The 17,686-nt window shown below is 46.0% G+C and overlaps 1 protein-coding gene across 4 annotated transcripts in view; it reads right to left on the bottom strand.

Annotated features, from left to right (window-relative positions):
- Positions 1-17,686, bottom strand: part of SHANK3 (SH3 and multiple ankyrin repeat domains 3) — a 412,785-nt gene that overhangs the window by 285,786 nt on the left and 109,313 nt on the right. For all 4 annotated transcript variants that reach the window (XM_066592225.1, XM_066592227.1, XM_066592226.1 and 1 more), the window contains one exon: positions 15,182-15,799. In XM_066592225.1, coding sequence (XP_066448322.1) covers positions 15,182-15,799 — 618 coding nt within the window. The remainder of the gene's footprint in view (positions 1-15,181; positions 15,800-17,686) is intronic.

The raw sequence follows: 17,686 nt of genomic DNA, 5'->3' as shown, positions 1-17,686 counted from the left end.
GGGAGAGTCGGGAGGCCGACATACACAATAGATGATTATCCAGATCATGGCCATGCTAACACTTATGGATCTTGGAAGACTAACATAACAATCAATTTGGAAAGTCTGGTCTCGTTAAAACACAAGAAGAAAGATTTGAAATCATATTAAAGAGATCAAGTCATCGAGCTCCAGACTGTAAAGTGTTAAAGAAAGTATTGTCATTCTATTAATAAAGGATAGTATATACAGTATAGCATACACACTGATGCACAAAAAGTCATGGGATAGCAATATGGGTATGCTTACATCTGTATAGTGTATGTGGTGTTATCTTGTGAGTGAGGTTGAACATTGTCCAGCGTGCTCATGACGAGGCGATGTGAATTATCGGAGTTCAAATTAGACATGATAGTGGGTGCCAGATAGATGGACACTCCATTTCTGAAATTGGCCAAGCATTTAACATTCCTCAATCCAAAGTATCACATATATACTGGGAAAACATCATAGAAGGCATTACCATTTACAGTGGACAGCGCAGTGGCTGTCTGTGGATACTTAATGATCACAAACCGGCGACGTCTATCTAGGATTGTTTGTGCAAACAGACAAGTGACTCCAGCAGAAATCACATCCACAATCAATGCAGGAGGCCTCACATGTATCTCCCGCAGTTCACTGCAGCGTTCTTAGCTTCAATGGAATATGTGGGCAGAAGACCTACCAGAGTGCCTGTTAAAGTCATGACACTAGTCACAGGACCGGACCTGAGGTTTTGAGGTTGCTATTTGGACCCTAGAAGACTGGAAACATGCGACGTGGTACAATAAGTCATGGTACCAATTGTTTCAGGCTGATGGTAGGTTTTGTGTGGGGCATAGATCCCAAGAAGCAACGGACACCATTTGTCAATAAGGCACTGTGCAGGCTGGTGGTGGTTCCATTCTGTGAGGTGTGTTCTCATGGGTTTGGTCCACCTAAAATCGTCACTGACCAATGACCACTATGTTTCACTGCTTAGTGACCACTTGCAGCCCTTTATGGACTTGATATACCTCCACAGTGATGGGATATTCCAGCAGGATAATGCACCATGCCATTGGACGCAAGTTGTTCAGAATTGGTTTGAGGAGCATTCTGCATTCTGGACATTTCCTACAAATAATGTGGCCTGCATGTTCATCTAACATGAGACCAATCAAGCATTTAGGGGATGTACTAGAGAGATCCATTCACACTCAATACCCTGCACCTACAAAATACCACAGAGCTGTGGGTGACTATCCTGAGAACATGGCTCAATATCCCTGTAGACGTCTTCCATCCACTTGTGGAATCAATGCCACGTTAAGTTGCTGCATTTCATCTGGCTGCAGGGGGTCCTACACAATATAATTTTTATCCCATGACTTTGGGTATGTCAGTGTAGTATTTTAGAGAAAATCCCCAAACTGTTCTGATCCTCATGAGGGTAGTTATAAATTTGCACTAACAGTTTGGACACTTTGTGATACTTAAACAATTAGTTAACACAGTCTGAAATCTGTACTTGAGGGGGATATTACTCCAGACACCTGATGGGTTCTTTTTTGTCACAATCACACACAATAGCGATAAATGCTTACAGAGCATCAACTCATAGAGCCTTGGAAGAAAATGAAATTCCCATCTACACACTTGTGCTTTAATGGCTTTGGAAAGACGAGAGCAACAGAAGAAATTACTCTTCCCCATTGTGAAAAATATGATGTTTTTGTCAAGACTTGCTTTACTAAGGTAGATTACAAGTCCTCTGATACTTATGAGCCCGCTTTCCCAGATTGTGGCCTGTGAAATGAATGGTTGCTGACGCTGGTTTCCTATACCTGAATAGCAGTTACATTATATCTGGCAACATAATGTATACTGAATTGTTATGTGCACACGTATCCTGTGGTTCTTATAGCATTCCAGTGAACCTTAGGCCTTTCTTCTACCCTGGTTTTCGTTAACAATGAGCCAGCTGTCCATAATTTTCACATACACTCCCACGATGTAGATGTGTCCCTAACAAGGTCCCTGTTGCTTCATATGTAGTAATAACCTGCTTAAAGCTAAGTAACATATTGTGGCTGGTGACAACGCTATCATAGTCAGCGAGAATTACCAAATCACATTTCAAACTTGATTGCTGATTAGAAGTCAAATGTGACAGGTCTTTTACATGGAAGGCTGCCGTAGGTTTACGTACTATAGAAGCAGCACCTGCATCTGCTGTAGGCCCTATATAGAGGGAGAGCAAATAATGCTGGATTGTCCGGTCCTACGGTGAGCGATGTGATGGCATGAACAAGCCAGCAGATTTGTGCTATGAGTCCATCTCTTTATAATATACAACAATGCTCTACACAGTTGGAAAAAACTAAAGCCAACCTGATGACTAGTAAATCAACTTTTGCCTCCTGCCTCCATGGCCTGCCCTTTCCATCCACTGCCAAATGCATGGCGCTGGATGCAATTGTCTCCTGTCAAATGCCACTCTTGGTAAGCAGAAACCTCACAGCGGCTGTGGAGTCAGAGTCCCATTGGGATGGAGTCAGATTCAGTAGAAACTTGGGGGGTTGTTAGATCATCGGATCGCTATCTTTCCTCCACCAAATGGATGATTGCGCACCAGTAAACTACACCCAGGCCAGAAGTTTGATACAAACTTAGGAAATCTGTCCTTTATTATGGTAAATTAACAGAACTCATAACAGAATCTTCACACTGTTGTTACTCGTCACACTGTGCACGAACATATCCAAGTCCTTGGCAGTCTAGCCATATCATAGACTTTACCCTCTTCATCATACAGGCTTAGTGCCTCAAACACATAATATAAAGTCCATCACCTTGTACCCATCCAAGCTGCCAGTCTAAGGGCCGTCCACCCTTGCCTGACTCCTGCTTGGTTTCCAATAGACCTCTCAAGGACACAAATGTCAGTAAAGTCCCATTTAGACATAATGATTATCGCTCAAAATTTGCTCAAAAGCCATCTTTTGAGTGATAATTGTTGTGTCTAAATGTGCCCATCTTTCAGTTTTCTACCAAACGATGGAATTCAGTTCTGCCTGAAATCTGTCGTTCAGCAGAAGAGCTGATAAGATGGACCGCACGCTGTGTTCTGCTGGGGGAGAGCTGATGACAGTTGATTGCATTGTCTCAGCTGTTCTCAGCTGCCAGCCCTGCCAGCAGAACAAAGCAAAAGTTTTCAGCGAACTGCGGGTGGTCTGTTCCCTGAATACAGCTCCCGGAGTTAGTAGTTTATGCAAAATGATCGCTCAAACGCTATCTTTTAAAGCGATCATCTTTGTGTCTAAATGGGCCTTAAGGCCGCCTGCAGACGGGCGGAAATTCCGCGGCGGGATTTCCCGTGGGTTTTCCGCCGCTGGAAGCCTGCATAGGATTGTGTTAACAAACGCAATCCTATGCAAACGGCCGCGGTTTGGCCACGTGAAATCTCGCGCGGCAAACAAACCGTGGCATGTTCTATTTCCGCACAGAAACGTCACTCACCCGCCGCCGGCTCCAGTCTGCGCATGCGCCGGCTGCCCAGCAGCCGGCACATGAAGGATCCGGAGCTGCAGGGTGCAGGTGAGTAATCGCTGCTCTCTGCATGCGCTCGGGTCGGGTCCCGCAGCGAGAATTCTCGCTGCCGGATCCAACCCAGCCGTCTGCAGGCGGCCTAACACAGGAGATTTTCTCTAGCTACACCCATATAGGTGTCCCCTGATTAATCAGCAGGCTAGACCCTTTTACTGCTGGACACTCTCTCAGAAAACCTGCTCTCAAGCCACCTAAACACCATCTCTGGTGTGGCACTCCCACAATATCTATCTAGCTATCTATCTATCGTGTTTCTCCGAAAATAAGACACTGTCTTATATTAAATTTTGCCTCAAAAGAGGAAGAGTGTTTTATTTTCGGGGGTGTCTTATAATAGCCTAGCAGCCAGCGTTTGGGTCCCTCATACTGGTCTCCGTCGCTGCTGCAGGTTTCCGTGTCCTCCTGCATGCCGACAAAGCAGTTCTACCTGGTAGCGGGGCTTGAATACCCAGTCTCCAGCAAGCTAATGCTCTGATTGGTTAATTGAGTGTCGTGTCAGCCATTGAGAGGCAGCGCTCGATTACCAATCACAGCCATTCATTGAATGACTTTCTAGAAGTGGGGTATTCAAGCCCCACTACCAGGAAAAACTGCTCTGTCGGCGTGCCAGAGGACACGGAAGCCTGCAGCAGCGCCGCATCCAAGTGCGAGGGACGCGAACGCCGGCTGCTAGGTGAGAGGTTTTTTTTTAAACATATTGTGTAGCTAGGGCTTATTCAGGGGAGGGCTTATATTTCAAGGGCTTATTATCAAAGAAACACTGTATCTATCTATCTACCTACCTACCTACCTACCTACCTACCTAGCATTGTTATTGACTCCTGACTGTTGGAGAAGACTCCTACAACTACAAATCTTAAATCTGAGTATCTGAGTACTTACACCCCCAAAATCAACCATGTAAAAAGTAACTGTCCCTTAAATGGGATTTCTGGGACCATTTTCACTGTGCAACAATCATCATCACTTCTCATACGCAATTACCTTTCACTATACTACTGTTTGTTACTTGCTGGGATTCCTGTATCCTAAAGGTGGTCTTGTGTTGCTCTGGTATAGAATTTTCTCATTTCCGCTGATATCATGTCCATAGCCTTACTTAGGCCTCATGTCCACGGGCAAATTTGGGCCCTCACGGATTCCCAATGCAAAATCCCGCAGTGGGTCCCTTCTGACCCGCAGATATGAGGCCAAGAAATAGATTATACTTACTTGTCCGGACGCTGCGGGTCTCCTCTCCGTCGCGGCGTGATCTTGTTTCTTCTGCCTGGCGGATGTGCTCGGCATGCCAGCAGCGTGCCGCGCACATGCCCTGCACACTTTTTTTTTTAAACTCCTGCTTTCCCGCGGTCCCGCAGCACAATAACAGCTGCGGATGTGCCATGGGACCGGACGGCTTTCATTGGCTTCAATAGAAGCCGCGGGAGCCATCCGTGCGGTAAAACTGCACAAAATGGAACATGCTGCAGGTGCTTTACTGCGTGTGCGATCCGCGCGCCAGGGAAAAAAGACATCCGCAGGTATTTAATTACCTGCGGGTGCACAATGATTCCTTATGGGAGCGGATCACGCATGCGGGAGACCCACGCGGATTTACTAATTCTATTTTCCCCGTGGACATTGGGCATATTCTTCTAACTTACACACAGATGTAAACTCTGATGTTGGCTGAGGAAGCCGCAGCTAGCCTGGCACCACTCCAGCAGCGGCCACTGCAGGGGAAACACAGTATTACATTGTGGTCATTCATCAGAATGACCATCCTGTAATACAAGGATGGTTCAAAGTCCACCAGAATGAGTGCCGCTCTTATAGAACGTGTCTCCATTCTGACTCATACAGGAGAGAACAAAGTGGGCTACCCCATTCTGTGATGTTCATATACCCAGGGTTATATTTATAACAAGGCACTTATGTGAGGGCAAATATCTGCATGTCCGTGGGCGTGATAAATCGCCGGCAAATCACGCTGTCTGAAGCTTTCTATAGCGTTGCTATGGAATGCACAGCCGCGGCGTCCACGAGCGAAGAATCATAGCGATTCTCCACTCGTGGGATTCAAATTGCAGCATGCTGCGATTTGCCGCGATTCTCCACGGTGAGCCTATCTGTCAGATAGACTCAGTGCAGAGAACCATCAGTTGTCTCCTGCGCCCCGGTGGCGCCAGTGGCAGAGATCTGCCGCGGCATATCGGTACACCCGTGGACATGAGGCCTTATTAAGGCGTCCAGAACGAGTTAGGTGTGTCACTTTACAACTACAACTTATAGTTTATTATGTTTGTGTAATCGTATTGCTGGTAACCATCTAGGCATGAAGCAATTTAACAGCAATAAAATCAGTATACAGCTGTCTATGTGCTGGTAATCAGAGGCCAGCACAGAACAGTTCATGGCCCCCTCATTCTCTGGTTTCTCTATCCTGTACTGCAGGGGTTAGAAGCCCCCCTCTTGTAGCAAAGATGTGAGGAGGAGCAGCTCCCAGATATACAGGGATCCACGCTTCATATAACAGGCAGATATGGTGTATCAGGGCACAGGATGGATTGGACTGTACTGTAGTGTGTGTCTAGTATGGGTATGTATATGTGCAGTGTGTGTGAACATGTGTGCGCACCGTGGATGACATTAATGTCATACTTGCCAATTCCACTGGAATGACAGCAAAACTCTGGAAAAAGGTGAGATGTCCTGGACTCTCGGAAGAGGAGGGAAATCTCCTGGATGCCGCATTTAAGAAGAATGAAGGAACAGGGAGATGTGAGAATCAGCAACTGTTTTGGAGTCTATTTTGAGGGGCACACTGATCTGGGGTCTGTAGTTAGTGGGAGTCAGTTATGAGAGTCTGTATTTATGAGGCTTAGCATTAGTATTTATCCAGGGGTCTGGTCGGTATTTGATTAGAGGGTCTGGTCAAATATTGTAGGCTGGAGGGGCATATCGTATATAAATGGGTGGGGAATAAGGAATGTCACTATATGCATATTTTCAGAATGTCCCTGATGTCCATTCTCAAAAGTATGATTAAGGGTTTAATCACACAACAGGCGGCAGTCCACAGGGCCCCAGAGGGCCGGCAGTAGAGTTGCTACACAGCTGAAATTTATTCTTTATTTTATTGATATGGCCAGTAAAAAATTATTGCCAGCTGCGAGCCAGCTGGGCAGTAACAGCACAAGCATTGCGTTCACTCTGTCTACTGCTGCGGTCAGGCAGCAGCAGCACTGTACTCAGTCTGTGGCCCCTGATGTCTTCCCCTGGGCGGCTGCCCTACTGGAGCTACAGTCAGAGTGAGTGCAATGCTTGTGGGCTTGCTGCCCAGCTAGAGGTCCAGTAGAAGGGAAGGGGGGTCACTATTACTACTGGGGCCACTATGAGAGTCACTTTTACTACTGGGGACACTATAGGGGTCATTATTAATACTGGAGCCACTATGGGGGTCACAATTAATATTGGGGCCACTATCTGCGCCATGATTAATGCTAGGGCCACTATGGGGGTCACTATTCCATTGGAACCACAAATAAGGTCACTAGTACTACTGAGGCCACTAAGGGGAACACTAAGGGGGACACTACTGGGGACACTATTACTCTGCCACCTCAGACAAGTCTCAATGCTTAAAAAATTTGCTGGGTATCTTTTGTATTGGCACTTTCAATGCTTATAAAATAAGTGTTTTTTTTGCCGGATGGAGGAAGAAGGCTGTACCTTTTCACACTTTGTCTCAGCAGGCATCATAAAGGTTTGGGACATCCCTGTATAGTGCACATTCAGACACTGTGGCATAGCACCACCTATAAATATAGCCATGTACATACCCTAACATGGCATCTGAACAGTGGTTCGTTTTTGGCCCAACCCTCCTATAGAGGACCTGTCACCTCTCCTCACATGTCTGTTTTAATACATATTTAGGTTCCCTATAATACAACAACTCTGGAGCATCTTTTCACATAACTTTACATTGTGCTATTCCTCCATGAAATTTAGGAATACATTGACAACCTGGTGTTACCATTCCTTCTGTCAAAAAGTGCGTCCCTGCACTCTTAGCACTGATTGGTCAATGGCAGACCGTGTAAGGACTCCCTAACTGGTAACACCCAGTTGTCAATTTATTTATATATTTCTAGCGGGAATAATATAGGAATGTCGCAACACAAAGCTCTATGAAAAGATGCTCCAGACTTCTTAGGAATACAAATATTTACTAAAATAAACATGTCAGAAATGTTCCATAAAAGCATGCAGTTGTAATATAACAGGCTGTATAGAGTTGTGTTCACATTGGTGCCACTGTTCCGGTTACATTCACGTTGTTTTATGACTATGCTCTGTGTATGAGCCGTGAAAGCTGCTGCACATATTGGAATGCATACATAGGCTCCCATCGACCTGACCTATGGCAATACAGTGTCCTTTACGCATTTTACGTTTTTGGGTGCGTACCACCCATGCTATACAGTTGCATACATCAGGGGTTTTCATTTGCCGCAAATGTTGGAAATTTTCCAAGCATGTGTTGAATATAAAGCAAAGGTCTGATAAGAATAGGCCCTAACCTGTTCGCCCAGCTCTATTATGTAATATTACAAACTGTTTAGTAGCTATTGAGTGTAATAAAAGTGCAATAATAAAAAAATATATAAGGGGAGCATTACTTCTCACAGAACTGTGACATAGTTACAGAGCTTACATGTCACCATGCTTGCCATTGATGATGGAATAAGTAAACAAACTGCTAGATCTCATGTTTTTTCATTACCAATAAGTTGCTGCCCTTAGGGTGTGACTACAAGTGCCCTAGTGGCTGCCACTAGCAAGTGCAATTCAGCACTAATTGTTGGGCTGCACCTGCAAGTGCAGCCTTGCAATTATCGGGAAAATGTGAGAACTAGCAGCAGCCACATGTAGCAGCACCCTAAGATAATCATCAGTTGGGTGCCAGACATCCAATATAATATTTATTGTTAAATGTAGCTGCTGTCAAACTCAGAAAGGGCAGATGGATTTGATGATACTGGAGTCTGGTTTTGTAGGACAGGGAAGACTGGATATGAGGGACATAGGACTGGTTAGGCTGAGATGTAGGTGGACAATGAAAGCCATGTGCATAGCAAGGAAGAGGTATAAAGAGGTGACAATGGAGGTACAGTAAGGGGAGTAAGATTAGAAAGGCTGTGTACAGAATAGGATAGTAGGGAAGGTCATAGTAACATAGTATGTAAGGCCCGAAAAAAGACATATGTCCATCCAGTTCAGCCTAATAACCCCCAATGTTGATCCAGAAGTAGAAGCCAATTTTCCCCATTTAAAGGTAAAACAATTCCTTCCTGACTCCAATCTGGCAATCGTAATAGTCCCTGAATCAACAACAAGGTTGTGAAATAAGTAAAAGGAAACTAGGTGGGAGAAGGAAGTGACACAGGAAACTACAGAAGAAGGAGACAAATAAGACAGGTGGATGAAGGAAGTAACGGAGTTTGGGGTCAAAAGAGGTGACAAGAAAACTATTTTTAGAAAGTGACAGGAAAAGCTGCAGAGAACGGAGCCGACAAGTGAGGAAGGAAGTGACAAGGAGTCTGCAGAGGTAAAAGGTGGTAAATAAGCTGTGTGGAGGAAGGAAGTAACCTGGGAGATTGTGATAGAAGGAGGTGACAAATAAGCTGTGTAGAGAAAGGTAGTAACAGATAGTCTGTAGAGGAAGGTGACAAGTAAACTGCATGAAGTAGGCAGTGATGGGAGACAGAAGAAGAAGGAAGTGACAGGTGTTCTGCAAAGGAAGAAGGTGAAAAGGAAGCTGCGTGATGGGAAAAAGTGACAGGTGTTCTATGGAGGGAGAAGGTGGCAATGAAGTGTGTAGAGGAAGGAAGTGATAGGTTGCCCATACAAAAAAAGGTGGTAAGTAAGCTATGTGGAGTAAGGAAGTGAAAGATAGTCTGCAGAAAGCGAAGGGGATAAGTAAATTTAGTGGACGATGGAAGTAACAAGGGAAACTAAGGGAAAAGAATGTGACAAGTAATCTGTGTAGAGAAAGGAAGTGTCAGATAGTCTGTAGAGAAAGAAGGTGGGAAGTAAACTGTGTGGAGGAAGGAAGTGACAGGTTGTTTGTAGAAGAATGTAACAAATGTACTGTATGGAGTAATGAAGCAACAAAGAGATGACAAGTAATCTGTGTGGAGGACGGAAGTGACAGGGCAGACTATAGAGGAAGGAGGTGACAAGTAAGCTTTGTAGAACTGTAGAGAAAAAAGGGAACAGGTGCTCCAAAGAGGAAAAGGTGGAACAGCAAGCTATGTGGAGCAAGAAAGTGTCAGATAGTCTGTAGAGGTACAAGGTGACAAATAAGCTCTGTAGAGGAAAGAGCTCTCGGGTAAGCTGTGTGGAGCCAGGAAGTGACAGGTGGTCTACAGAGAAAGAAGGTGAAAAGTAAGCTGTTGAAGTAAGGGAGAGATGGGAAGTCTGCAGAGATAAAATGTGATAAGTAAGCTTTGTGGAAAGTGACAGGTGGTCTGCAGATTAACAAGGTGACAAGCAAGTGTGTGAAAGAAGTAAGTGACACGGAGTCGGTACAGGAAGAAGGTTACACATTGTGTGGAGGAAGGAAGTGTCATGTTGTATGTAGAAGAGGAATGTAACAAGTGTACTGTATGGAGTAAGGAAGTGTCAGGTAGTCTGTAGAGGAAGGAGTTGTCAAATAAACTGTGTGGAGGAAGGAAGTGACGGGGAGATTGTAGAGTTAGAAGGTGACAAGGCAGATATATGAAGGCAGGAAATGACATGAGAGAGTGTGGAGATAGGAGATGGCAGCAAACCTTCGTGACGGAAAATAAAGTAAAACGGGAAACTGTGGAAATAGTGTAGGGGTGACAAAGAAGCTGTGTGGAGTAAGGATAGATGGAGATATGAGGGGACAGGGGAGAAGGAGGAACATGGTGACTGTGAACTGACTTTGGGTTGAGTACACAGTGAAGGGAGGAAAAGGAGGAGTGACGGAGCAGGTAGGCAGGAGCGCAGGAGGCAGGTATTTGACTCTTGATTATTGGACCAAAGGTGAATATGAAAGGAGACCTCGTAAGTAGTCACAAAGAAGCAGCCTAGGGTCATCACATCTTCCTTTCTTTTAGAATAATAGAATTCCATAGCAATTAAAGGGGTTTATCACACTGTAGTGTAATATGACACATCATATTGAGAGCAGGCTATGAACTAATGCTTGCTATCGAATGAAGTGAATATGGATTATGGAAACCGTGAAGTGAAACTGATGAGAGTACTGAAAAAAATTAATATTTTGTAGAATCCAATCATTTCAGTACAGAATGGAGACATATATACAGCTATGTTCACATCTGCAGTACTATTATTAACCTCAAAATAATGGACACCATAACAGAACCCCAATAGATGCCACCAAAAATGATTGGGGTTCACGATACAGATAATACAGATGTGAACAGAGTGCAAGACCAGCTATTGGTAACAGTAGGATATGTCACATAACACTAAGAAGGATAAATTCCTTAGGGCGGCCTCACATGGGCACATTCATGTGCGCATTTGCAGCCGCAAAATCTGTGCGCAGAATGTGCAGCACATAGAACCCACTGAATTAAATGGGTTTCTTCACGTCTTTCTTTTCCGGGGAAAAAAATGTGATATGCTCTATTTTGGTGTGCAATTGCGCACAGAGCCCCGTATTTCGCGGACTTAAACGAGAACACCTGGGCCTACTAAGTCAGCTGACCCGCTTACTAAGTAAGCTGCCCCGCCTACTCAAGAACACCTGGGCCTACCAAGTCAGCTGACCTGCTTACTAAGTAGGCTGCCCCATCTACTCAAGAACACCTGGGCCTACCAAGTCAGCTGACCTGCTTACTAAGTAGGCTGCCCCATCTACTCAAGAACACGTGGGCCTACCAAGTCAGCTGACCTGCTTACTAAGTAGGCTGCCCCGCCTACTCAAGAACACGTGGGCCTACTAAGTCAGCTGACCTGCTTACTAAGTAGGCTGCCCCGCCTACTCAAGAACACCTGGGCCTACCAAGTCAGCTGACCTGCTTACTAAGTCCCTGCAGCACAATAAAGTACAGTAAAATGCGCAGATATGGGCGCAATAACCTTCGATCGTGCGGCCTGCATAACGCATATACGTCAAACGATAGCGAGCATATATGCGCTAACGCCTGTGTGCAGCCGTCCTTAAAGTGTGCCAATGCTCTCAAATGATTTTTTTAAAACAAGGCTGGGCTCACACGAGCATGTTGTAAAATGCTGTGTGTATAACGCAGCGTTTTGCCACTGTGTGAGCCGGCGTATCGCCACCTATGACAGTGATTTTTCACTGCCCATGACAGCATATCTCACTGTCATGCGCAGTCTAACTTTATCTTTTTTTTTCTTAATTCCCCACTCTGGCGCTTAGTGACGTTGCGTATAAACACTGCACGTACGCAATGTAATTGTGTATGTACAGCATTTACTACGCGCCCAATAGTGCTCTATCGCGCGTAATACGTGGTAAGATAGAACATGCTGTGTTCTTTTTTGCGTGCATATTATACACAATGAATATACGCAAGTGTGAATGGATCATTGAAAATCAATGTACTCATATGAGCCCGGCCTAAGCTGTTGTGCGTGTACTCAAGGAATAACGTTATATCTTGCCATTATATGACTTGTATTCTGCATTTACCAGCATTTCTCCCCTCTGCAGGCTCTCTGTTATACCTGAGGTGGGTGAAGACTATTGGCATGTCTGCATACAGAGCATTCACAGCAGAGCAGGAACTCTTCTTCTCCATTCCTCTGTAGCACACCCTCAGGGCTTAGTCACACGGGCGCTTCGGCGCCTGTTCACAGGCACTGATGCGCCCGTGTGACTGAGCCCTTACTACAGGAAGAAGACAGCCGTACTTCAGGACGGATGACTCCCCGCAGCGCCGAAGACAGAACACATGACCGGCAATGAAGCCAGTCACATGTTCTATCTTCCGGCGCTGCAGAGAGACGTCTGTCCTGAAGTGCGGCTGTCTTCTTCCTGCAGTAACACGGGTGCCGATGCGCCCGTATGACTAAGCCCTCATAAGTAATAGCAGCATGGAGGACACTGTATAGCCAGGATGAGCAGGATAGCTGTGATTTCCCTTACTATTAGCTGCATGAGCATGTCTATGTGAATTTCTCTGCTTCTCTCTTTTTGCAGATGTTGCTTCCACCGCTATACATTTCATAAACTTCAATAGGCAGCATGAGACAACACCCCCCTCAACTTCTTGTGCTCCATCTCTGTTACTAGAGATGGACTTCATACAACAACAGGCAGTGGACAGCAAGTTAGAAAGAAGTGAGACCCCTAGTGGCCAGCACTTTAGAGGGATTTTTCAGCACAAAAATGTAATTTAAGGTAAATAAAGTGATTTGCACTTTTGCTAGTTATGACATAAGTACAAGTTTGTTCAAAGTGCAGTACCTATTTAAATAAACAGTATTATAAATTACATGCCTGTAAATATGCCTATGTAATACATGTATGTAGTAGAATCTGCACATAGAAGCAAGATATCCAGGCAATGGGGATAGTGTAGTATAGCTATATAGCTATTCCATAGTTAAAGACACCTTCACACAAGCATATTACAGGTGCAGTTTTACACCTGTACTACGGACAAGTGATCATGATGCTGTAAGTTTTGTGCAGCAGATCCAAGGGACACTTTTCTCTAATAGAAGCACAAAACTTTTGCCTGTGTTTTTATGTCAAAGTGGCCAAAAGGCGCTACACTACAGATCCATTCTACACAATGTGTCAGTGTGTGTGAGGCCCAAGCCAAAGAATTCAGACTTGGGTCTTCCGGAACTAGAAGAACTCTGCTTTCTTGTGGGTGGAAAGAATGACAACTTCTACTGTAGACACCACATGAGCAGTTTAGCCTCGTAGACTGTTCCGCTCCATTCCCACTAGCGTCATGTTTCCATTCTGTCACATTTCATTTGCCCCTGATGTGCAAAATACTGTAAAGTGATGTGCTATTATGTCCAGTGCATTTATGGAAACCTGACAGACCCGTAATGAGTCCGTGGGATCCATTAGGATCCATTGCAAGATGGATTCAAACAGAGCTGTCATATCAGTTAAGGATCCTGCAAGAACAGAACTCATAACACCTTGATGAAGACAAGTCTTACTAGATGGTACCAACACTTCTTTTAGGTTTTGCCCCCAGGTTACATTCACACTATCACATTAATCCAGCTCATGTTGCGGATCATGCAGCATGAATTTCAATTTCAGGTGGACCTGCTATGTAGAATATCATCACACTGAAACACTGCCATCTATAGTGCTGGATTGTACTGCTGCTGTCCATGGTACCATGGTGAAGCACTGCCATCTACAGCATCATGACTGTATCATGCTGAAATCCTGGCATTGTCTTATGTCAAGCACTGCCATCTACATACAGATTAACAGTGAAGCATTTCTGCTCCTACTTCAAGTACCGCCATCTATGGCAACACAGGTTCTACATCTATATGCAGCTTTGGTAATGAAATTGCATCCTATATGCAGCTACCATGAAAAAGCCCCACCACTAGCACCTACATGCACCACATACATACATAGCAGTCATGTCTACTCCAGGCCATCCAGATATTGGTCAATGACAAGCATTACAGTATACCAGTGAAGTACAGCAGACTACTATGGCAGCTTCTTCATTCCAGCTATGCAGCAATCTACTGCAAGAAGCAGGGCACAATGGATGAGCAGACTACAGACATTACCAGCACCTTAGCTTTCTAAGACACAGACTGACACAAGCAGCACCATTCACAGTTCTCCATGCCATGTATGAGGCTGGTGCCATCTCCAGCACAGTGAGCATTGCTATATAGATAGTGGATGTGTGTAATGGTCTGGCAGGCATCTCTACTGCACTAGCCCCCTTCTTGGCACAGCTCTGCCATCTACTACTGAACTTGGCTAGCTTCTGCCAACTACTGCACTTGCCATTCACTGAGGACAAGCCTGCAAACTCCCTACACCCACTGTACCACTGCATCTATTTGATACTGTACCCTAGAGAGGGGCATACAGAATGGATGGATAGATGGATAGATGGATAGATAGATAGATAGATAGATAGATAGATAGATAGATAGATAGATAGATAGATAGATAGATAGATAGATAGATATAGATGTAGGTATGTATACAGGTGTATGTACACTACATGTCACATATTCTGTATACTGTGTTCTATGGATACAGTACAGACCACAGGGTTAAGCACTGGTGCACAGACATGGAGGCAGCAAGCATAAGGTCTGACATCAGCACATACATACATACCTGCATACATACTTACATACACATGCATGCATACAGATATATACACATGCATGCATACATTCATACATACCTACATACATACACATGCATGCATACAGACAGACATATACACATGCATGCATACATTCATACATACCTGCATACATACATACACATACCTGCATACATACATGCATGCAATCATACATCCCGATCGGTTGCGCTCACCGTTTGCTGCAGGTCCGGGATTCCGATCCTGATGATCACCGCGTTCCCCGATGTCTCTTCCATCCGCCGGCCGGGTGGGTCTCTGTCTGAGCCAGGGGGGTCTCTGCCTCTTGCGGTGGGGTCTCTTCCTCTGCCCGGGGGGTCTCGTGCAACGTGCTCCACCGAGTCTCTTCTGGGACTTGTAGGGGAGTTACTGGTCGGGGTGTCTCCCGTAGGGTTGTCGCTGTCTGGATTCGGGGTGTCTCTGCCGCCACTCGGGGGATCAATGTCAATGGAGGAGCGGAATGTTGGCGTGCCGGCGGCTCCGTGCTCTCCGTTCTCCGCGGTCTCCCCGAAGCCGGGCTCCTCTTCTCCGCTCTCCCAGCAGTCTGGGGAGTCTCTGCTGATGTCGGGGTGTCTGTCCCTGGTGATGGGGCTTCTCCTTCTCGGAGGGGACTGTTCCACTGGCTCCGGGGTCTTGGGGTCTCCCCCGGGAGAGGAGCGGAGAGTGCGGGGAGCCCCGAGATCCCTCGGGGGCCCCTTGGGGGGGCTGGGTGAGGGGGGTCCGGTCCGCTCCGGGAGCTCAGGAACCGGAGACACAACATGAGCAGGAGAGGGGGAGGAGCGGAGAGACTGCATCTAATAGAGAGAGGGGGAGAGAGAGAGGGGGGTGAGAGAGAGCACAGACTGCATGGAGTACAGGGAGACTGCAGGAATCAGGGGAGAGCACGGCCGACGGGGAGACATGGAGGCGGCATAGTGTAGCGCAACAGCCAGCCTGGTAGCGGGGACACAAGGCAGGGAGGGAGGAGAAGTCTGCACCGAGGGAGAACCGCATGGAGCACTGAGTGGGAGCTGCGTGTGACTGGCAGCCAGTTTATACACTGCAATACCAGGGCTGGAGCCTGGCAGCAGGTGGATGTACTATAGGAGACTGCAATGCCAGGGCTGGAGCCTGGCAGCAGGTGGATGTACTATAGGAGACTGCAATACCAGGGCTGGAGCCTGGCAGCAGGTGGATGTACTATAGGAGACTGCAATGCCAGGGCTGGAGCCTGGCAGCAGGTGGATGTAACATAGAGGTATTTAGTAGATGACAATATCAGCGCTGGAGCCTGGCAGCAGGTGGATGTACTGTAGCCGTATATAGTAGATGACAATACCAGGGCTGGAGCATGGCAGCAGGTGGATGTCTTATAGGAGACTGCAATGCCAGGGCTAGAGCCTGGCAGCATGTGGATGTAATATAGGGGTATATAGTAGATGACAATACTAGGGCTGGTGCATGGCAGCAGGTGGATGTATTATAGGAGACTGCAATGCCAGGGCTGGAGCTTGGCAGTTTGTGAATGTAACATAGGGGTATATAGTAGATTGCAATAGCAGGGCTTGTGCCTAGCAGCAGGTGGATGCAATATAGGGGACTATAGAAGACTGCAATACCAGGATGTAATATAAGGGGATATAGCAGATTACAATACCAGAGCTGGAGGCTGGCAGCAGGTGGATGTACTATAGCAGACTACAATACCAGGGCTGGAGATTGGCAGAAGGTGGATGTAGTATAGGGGACTATAGCAGATTACAATACCAGAGCTAGAGCCTGGCAGCAGGTGGATGTACTATAGCAGTCTAAAATGCCCGGGCTGGAGATTGGCAGCAGGTAGATATAATATAGAGGGGAAAAGTAGACTGCAATACCAGGGCTGGAGCCTAGCAGCATGTAGATGTAATATAGGGGGATATAGTAGATTACAATACCAGGGCTGGAGCATGGCAGCCTGTAGATGTAATATAGGGGGATATAGTAGATTACAGTACCAGAGCTGGAGACTGGCAACAGTTGGATGTAACATTGGGGTATATAGTACATTACAATACCAGAGGCTGAAGCCTAGCACCAGGTGGATGCATTATAGGGGACTTTAGTAGACTGCAATATCAGGGCCAGAGCCTGGCAGCAGGTGGATGTAATGTAGGGGAATATAGTAACCTATAATACCAGGGCTGGCACCTGACAGCATCTAGATGTAATATAGTGGGATACAGTAGATAACAATACCAGGAGTCTGGTTTTTTTTAAACTCCTGCTTTCTCGTGGAATCCGCGGCCCGTCCGCAATTCAATTGCGCCTAGGCTGCGGATCAGACGGCTTCCATTGACTTCCAGTGAAATGGAGCATGCTGCATTTTTTTTCTGGACCAAAAGGTCCGCAAATCAAATCCACATGCATTATTTCACTTGCGGACGCCCATGTATCCCTATGGGCGGCTTGATTAGCGGACTTTCCGTGCGGGCAACCTGCACGGATTCTGCAAATCAGATCCACCTGTGTACATTGGGCCTTACTCCCAGTTTTTTAATTTTTATTACTTCATTCACAGGGCTGGATTCTGGCAGCAGGTGGATGTAATACAGGGGAATATAGTATATTACAATACTAGGACTGAAGCCTGGCAGCAGGTGGATGTAATATAAAGAAATATTGTAGACGACAATCTGAGAGACTATATTATGAGCAGTTGT

Source organism: Eleutherodactylus coqui, chromosome 2, assembly GCF_035609145.1.
Source record: "Eleutherodactylus coqui strain aEleCoq1 chromosome 2, aEleCoq1.hap1, whole genome shotgun sequence".
Classification (NCBI taxonomy): Eukaryota; Metazoa; Chordata; class Amphibia; order Anura; family Eleutherodactylidae; genus Eleutherodactylus; species Eleutherodactylus coqui.
The sequence above is the reverse complement of the archived record's forward strand: the minus strand, read 5'-3'. Positions and strand labels throughout refer to the sequence as shown.